Source organism: Salvia hispanica, chromosome 6, assembly GCF_023119035.1.
Source record: "Salvia hispanica cultivar TCC Black 2014 chromosome 6, UniMelb_Shisp_WGS_1.0, whole genome shotgun sequence".
In the NCBI taxonomy this organism is placed as follows: domain Eukaryota; kingdom Viridiplantae; phylum Streptophyta; class Magnoliopsida; order Lamiales; family Lamiaceae; genus Salvia; species Salvia hispanica.
In genome coordinates, this window is record NC_062970.1 from 38,829,915 (window position 1) to 38,837,592 (window position 7,678).

At 36.1% G+C, this 7,678-nt stretch overlaps 1 protein-coding gene across 1 annotated transcript; it reads right to left on the reverse strand.

Moving 5' to 3' along the window:
* Positions 1–1,434: 1,434 nt before the first annotated feature.
* Positions 1,435–2,892, reverse strand: LOC125195305 (keratin, type I cytoskeletal 10-like). Its single transcript, XM_048093473.1, has one exon. The coding sequence runs from the start codon at positions 2,890–2,892 to the stop codon at positions 1,435–1,437; it is 1,458 nt and encodes a 485-aa protein (XP_047949430.1).
* Positions 2,893–7,678: the final 4,786 nt, after the last annotated feature.

Genomic DNA, 7,678 nt, shown 5'->3' on the forward strand with positions numbered 1-7,678 from the left:
CAACATTTTTTATATATCAACATTATCAATCAATCCTATTTGATTTATTTTTTTCATATTAGCTTCCATTTTATGCATTTTGAGACAATTAAAAAAAATTAAAAATTATGATTTAGATTTTATTTTTGAATTTTATGAGAGCATCAAGAAGTCAATAAAAATAAAATGGCAATTACCTCTTAAATTACTCCCTCCGTCCTAGAAAGTTTGTCACATTTTTTCATTTTCGTTTGTCCCACAAAATTTATCACATTTTACTTTTTACTATTTTTTTGTAGTGGACTTCATATTTCACCTACTTATTCATATTCACATTTCAATATCAACCTAATATATTAAAACAGGACTCGCTTTCCACTAAATTTTTAAACTCATATTTCATTACATATCTTAAAACTCATGTCCGGTCAAAATATGACAAAATTTATGGGACGGAGGAGTACCAGAGTATGAGCTATTAGTTACTACTATAATTTAAAGAATAATACTAAGGGAGTTTCAATTATTTTTTAAAATTAACTTTTTGTATAATATTATAAATGAGATATATAAATCTAAATGCCTAATCACTTTTTAAAATTTGATAATTTTTTTGTTAAAATAAATTATAAATAGAACTGATAACTAATTGCAACCGATAAGCTTTAATTATTATTTTAAATAAAATTTAAATGAACATCCAATTTAATACTATAAGATTCTGAAATTTTAATTAGTAAGTAATTCGTATATATTTTAATGAGTAGCTTATGAATCATTATTTAAATAAAATTATTATTATTCAACTTAAATAACCGAAAGACTCTGAATAAGTTAGTGAGTGCGGCATGTATTGAATATATTTAGTTAGTGACTTATTTGTGCATTACGTAAAGAAGCTACTTTGGAAAGAGTTAAAGTTTATAAAATTTGTAACAAAACGTCACCGTATTACTATCACAGCAGCCCCTGCTGTGTTTTTACCACAGCAGGGGATCCAGCCCCTGAGATTTAAGCAAACCATTATGGAACATAGTCTCCACCGCCATTCTGCATAAAAAGTGTTCCTAAGCTAAAAACTAGCTTTCTGCCACTGAATAATTAGTTTTCTGGCACTAAGGGCATCCACAATGGTGGCCCTCTTGGGCATGTCCAAGCCACCATTTCTTGGGCATGCCCAACAAACTTGGCCCTTGCCCTCAAAACTTGGCCACCACAATGGTGGCCCCTATTTCAACAATTAAAATTGTTTTTATACATTTTTGGTATATTTTAATATTCCTAGAATAAAAATTATATGCATATAATAAGTAAAAAATGCATAATTAAAAAAAATTCATACTTTAAAAATTACTAAAAATATTTGAAACCAGATTGTCGTAGTATTATAGATAGGGTAAAATTATATAACGACAATGTTTTAAATACAAAAAAAAAATGACGCACACCGCCCGACTACTCGGTGTCGTCATCGTCCATCACATCATCGGCACCGCATCCACCGCCTCCACCGGCGCCACTGCCACTTGCACCGACCCCACTGCCGCTGGCACCGCCCGACTGCGACCCTTCCGACCATCCCAACTTTGACCTCAGTCGAATAACGAGGTCGTAGTAGAATCTCTTGGTCTCCGGATCAGTTGACTTCTCGTACAAGGCCAAATTATCCTGAAGTTGCTTCATCATCTGCACCTCTAGGGTATGAGCCAAAGCCGCCCGCGGTATTGCGGGCATTGCTGTAGAGGTCGCAGCGGAGAACTGAGAGCCGGTTCTAGATTCCCGGATTGCGGCACGCTGGCCCTGCGGACGTGGGCGCCGAGAGAGTCTGGAGGGGGGCTCCTCCTCCGAAGCATCATCGTTCAGGTCGAAGGCGCGTGAGTCACTACTACTGCTGTAGTTGCCGGCGACGCCCAGTCTAGTCCGCTTCGGCCCAGAGACAGGATCTTTGTCGATGAGGACCCTGAATTTCGGGCAGTCACGCAGCACGAGGTATTCGTCCCAGTAGGTAAACTTCGGCCACGATTCAGTATTGAACAACTGATACGACAACACTCGTACGTCGGCTTCGGTGCGGCCGCTCTCAGCAAGGCGGAGTTGGGTCTCGTATATGCCACTGAACCTCTTCAACGCTTTAGTAATCCTTCCGAACTTCTTCCGGACCTGGCTAGCCGTACGCTCGACGCTCCCATCTGGTTTGAATTCGTTGTACACATCGAGAACGCGATTCCAAAAGCAAACGTCGGTCTGATCCGTACCGACTATAGAATCGGCCGTGACCGCATACCAGGCTCTGGCTACAGCAAAGGATTCTTCATTGCTATAGTAGGTCGACCGCCGGTTTCCACCGCCATCGCCGCCGCCACCGTCACCGCCGCCGCGTCCGCCGCCTCGCCGACCACTTCGGCCGCCACCTCCTCCGGTGCCCTGCTCTCCACGGCGGCCGGCGGTTCGACCACCGCCGCCGCTTCGCCCCCCACCATTTCCGCCATTTCGCCCACCTCCGTCGCCGTTTCGCCCCCCAACGCCTTGATTTCGCCCGCGACCGCCTTGAGTACCGGACACCGGAGTATCTGGTGGTGTTCCCATCAACTGTTCCCACGTGAATCTATCAGATTCAGATAGAGGGGATTGGGTGTATTGGAATTGGGAGGATTGGAATTGCTGAGAAGGGTTGTTGATCGCGTCCATATTGGGCCGGTAGTCGCCGAACCCCGATTGGGGACGACCCACGTTCCTCTGCGGCTGAGAGGAGGACTGACCCCGGAGTTGGGATGTCTGTTGCCACGGCGGCGGCGATTGTGGACTCCACAGGTTCGTTGGAGGGGGGGTCGGACTCGATCTCCACGGTTGGGAAGACGAAAATGCGCCAAATCCCGATTCTCCATAGCCGGGAGAATCATCTCCACCTTGCATTTTGTAGACTTTGAAAATGGTAGAAATTTTTAGGGTTTAGAATGGAGGAAGATAAAAAAAATGGAATGAATATAGTATTTATAAATATAATTTTCGAATTTAAAAAAAAAAAAAAAAAAATGGAAATTCGGTGGGCAGGGCCGCGGCTCTCGGCCCTTGCAGTGGCGGGCCGAGCCGCCTGCCCAAGAGCCTCGGCCTGGCCGAGCGCTCGGCTCTCTCTCGTCCACCCCCCGAGCCGCGGGCATGCCTCGCCTCAGTAGTGGGGGGCCGCGGGCTGCCCAAGCCCGGGCCGAGAGCCGCGGCTCCCCCACTGTGGATGCTCTAAATATATCGGCCCAATAATTAAAATGTTGGATTCTATTTTGCTTCATTTGTTGACCAAATGGTAAACATGTTGATTCATTGATTTTTAAGATGTAGTGGTTACATTTTATTTTGACTAATTAATTAATATTTTTACGTAGCAATCAGTCAGAGTGTTATTCTACCACACGAAATTGTAATACATAGTAAGATCTTTGATTTGTTTTAAATCTATTGTGTAGTAAATAAATAGTATGCTATTACACGGTACCAACAATCTATCGAAAGAATTGAAATTTTGAAATTGTGGAGCCAAGAACCACCAAATTCTTCTATAAATACCATCCTCAAGCAAGAAATGCACAAGCATTCTTAAAACCTTTACTCATGTTATGGATTTGTACCGTTTCTATTTCTTGATATTTTTTTTCTAATGTCTTATTGATCTTCATATTGAGCATTTGTTTTGATTTAGCATTTCATCGGTCACTATTTCTTTTCCTTCTTGTTTGCTTCAATTACATATTTTATTTTATTTTTTGATTTTTTTTTCTTATTTGTCTTATTATTTTCATAGAGCTTTTATTTAGCATTTGATTAGTTACTATTTTTTTGCTTTTTTTTTTGCTTTTATTACATTTTTTTTCCATCTCTTTTTATTTCTATCTGTTACCCATTATGTTTCAACAGAAAACATACACATATACATTATCTTTCTATCCTTAATTACTTTAAAAATTTATAATAAATGGTTGCTTTCTTCAATATTCAAGATATCCATCCGTCGAAGTTCGAACACATTTGTTAATAAAGTTGGTGAATAAGATCATATGAAGTACTAATAAAGTTGGTGAATAAGATCATATGAAGTACCTATTGCAGGCATCATTTGATTGTGTTTTGCAAGTACTATGTCATTTCCTAGAAATACAATTTTGGTTTTATTTCATTGCACTTTTGAGATGAAATAATGCACTTTTCATCCAACCGAAACATGGCCAACGATTTAGATCAGTTTTATCAATGTAGGAGAGGATGTCATGTTTGAGTCTTGAAACTTGAAAGTGATTTTATATTATGTTTGTTTGGTGAGCATATCTTGCAAATGTTACACTAATTAGTACTACTACTACTCATTAACTTAAAGAGAAAATAGGAAGTATTATCAAGTATTCTAATAACCAATAAGTAAGTAGCACTCCTTAGTAGGTAAAATACTGAAGTGCAATTGTACATTCATCGATAAAATCGAATTGCACATTTATCAGTTAATTTTTTCAACACGCTGTTGATTTTATGACTTTCTGAATAATTTTTGTATTTCTTAATTTTTTATTTAATAGTTTATGTTTATAGTATAAAGTGCTATTATATGTCATGTGTTGTGTTTTTTAGATGTGTGAGCGTATTAATTAACAATCATTTTTTAATAGTTGATTTCAACTCATATATAGAGTACTTCCTATTCACTTTAAATAAAATACTTTTCGACGATGCAAATAAATTAATCAATTTGCTAAATAAAATTGAGTTTAATTTCAATTTATATATAGGCAACATTTACTATTTACAATATTTTATTTTTGAATATCATTGCATAGTTTAGGCTATTGTATTTGTTTAAAATATAAAGGAAACATTGTTAAAAAAATTATATACTATAAATCAACAATTTTTAAGTTGGCTATTTTAAAAAATCTTTTTATATAAGGTATTAATCAATAATTTTTAAGTTGGCTATTTTAAAATATCTTTTTATATGGGGTATTAGTCAACAACTTTTAAGCTGGCTATTTTCGGCACAAAGATTGATGGAAATTTTTTAGTCATTGTTTTGAGGGTATATTACTACTACTAAAACTTGAAACAAAGTAGTCCATAGATTGGAGGTTGGGTGTGAATGATAAATTCCATAAAGCTGTGTAAATGCATGTCAGCTACTGAAAAGGCCTTATGCTTCTTAAATTTGTACAATACATACTTATATATACATAGAACTTGGACAATACCACTTGACTTAGTATATAGAACATTGAGTAAATCAATGCAGAATTTTAAAATATTATGAAATGGAAATAAACCAGCAGCTAATGAGTTAATACATGTTAAAATACGTGTTGCAATCAAATTATGCAAATTTTGTCATTTCGAAAGTCAGATAAATTTGAAATAGACAAATAGTGATGAGATTTGAATTCAAATGTGAGAAATGAAGCCAAAATCACTCTGCAATCCTCTGAAAATCCCAATTCTCGCATCTTTGTAGATGGGAGAGGGAATTTCTTAACTTCCTATTCCGCCAATCAATAAATAATGAGAAGTTGGATGTATTATGTTTAATGTTCTACAGTATAATGCTTTTTGTATTTGTTTATTTAGAAATTTAGAAATTAAGATTTATTTTGTCAGAATTACTTACTTAATTCTTTATTTTGCATGGTCATATATTGTGCATTTAAGGCTGTATTTGAAATGAAGATAAAGATATGGTATTCTTATTTAAAAGATTTATCTGAATGATGCGGCTTTTAGCATCGCACTTGGGAGGAATTTCCGGTGTGGGGCGAAAGTAGAGGCATTGATAGTGTCAAAGTCAAGATTTGCAATAATGTAACAACATTTATTTCAGACTAATAATTTCTTTTTAATTTTAAGAAAACACTTTAATGGCTCTATTATTTATTTCGTTTGATTAAAATAGTTGTCGTTACAGCTAATTAGATTATTACTACTACTAAGTTTTATTACTAGCGATCATTAAAGCTAATTAAAATTTCGATTGTGTATACATGACGAAAAACTGAATTTTGTTTGTTTAAAAAATTGTAAGTTTAGCGAAATTTAAGCTCATAAGGATTAATGAACAAATTGACAAAATTTTAGGCTCATATAAAATGCTTCTTACCATCAACAAGTAGGCGTGGACGACAATGGCGCCATGCGGGTTCGGCGGATGGCAGTGGTGGCGTCGGTAGGTACGGACAAAGCCAATGGAAAGGGAAAACTACGACGGCGGCTGAACCGAGGAGAATGAGAGAGATCCGGACCGAATGAGAGAGGGAGAGATGAGAGACGGACGCCGGAGATAAGAAGGAGGCGCCGCGGTTGCATGCTAGCACTTGGCGGCGCAGGAGAAAAGGGAGAGCCTCTATCTCCTAATTGGACCTATGAAATATATAATTGAAATACGACAAGTTTTAGTTATTACTAAAAACATTTTTAAAGTAAATATTCTGAAATAAAGATAAGTTAGTTGACATTTTATTAAATTTTATTTTATTTAGCGGAATAAGTACTATCTGAAAAATGAATATATGGAAAAAAAAATTATCACTTTTAGTCTGAAGGAAAGAGATCCATTATGGTTTGATAGTATATAATTTTCTGTTTATATAATGTATAAATTATCACGTTTAGCCTTAATTATTTGCATTCATATATTTAAGATCGATTTGGGTCCTTAAAATTATTAATTTTTCCAAAAATCTGCTACTTCATTTCTAATAAACTACTAAAAGTGGTGCGAAAAGCATAAACGTTGGTAGAGATTATTTTTTTCCATTCCAATCCGTTTTTAAAATATTTCGGCAAAATATGATCTATGTGGACAGTTCGTGTCTGCACACCAGAAATTTAAAATCTTACAATGTTATTTCCTTCCTAGGTTTTTGGATGAATATTATTTGAAAATATTATATGCCGTGGCACGGGGGATAATGCTAGTTTGGAAAAATAGAGCAGAGATGTATTTAAATAAACAGAATCTCTAGTTTAATAATCTCGAGGTAATTGATTCTTCTCCTCTTCAAATCTCGAGTTTATCATTCTGTTTCTTATTTTGGGTGAGACACTTAATTCCTGAGTTGGGTTTCGTAAAATTCATAGTTGTCTTCTTCATACTGGTTTGAGTGAATTGGCATTTGAGCAGCAATATTTGTGTGTGTGTTGTGTTTCTTGGATATTAACAAAGGCCATTTTTTATTAACAACACCTTTAATGATGAATTGAATTGTGTTTGGGACCTTTGTACTCCTTTCTTGCTTTGCGCCGAAAGAAGTTGTGTGTAAACTGTTATGACTTATGAGGGCATTATCTGTGTAACAAGAGTACCCATCAGCATGTGAAGTTGAATGCTAAAGCTTTCACCATTTATCATCTCATTTTTTTAATCACATCGGTGTATATTTCTTAGTTTTCTCTTTGAATCTTTAGGGTTCTGAGTTTGAGCATGGAAACAATTTTTCAATGATTTTTATTGCGTTTATTATACTACTCGTAGGTAGTGAGCCAAATCCGATCCCCCAAAGTTCCGTTTTTAAGGACCCGAACACATGACATTATTATGTTTATGGATTATGATTATTTGGTGTTTGCCTATAACTTACTAGATGGGCGTATTCAGTTGTGAGTGTTAGCTCAGGTTTGGTTTTTCTTGCTATTTCTGTGGGTTGGTTGGTAAATATTTGTCCATCCTGATTCCAGA

Bases quoted from the DNA above. Each gene is read 5' to 3' on its own strand.
- LOC125195305 (XM_048093473.1), bottom strand. From the start codon at position 2,892: ATGCAAGGTGGAGATGATTCTCCCGGCTATGGAGAATCGGGATTTGGC.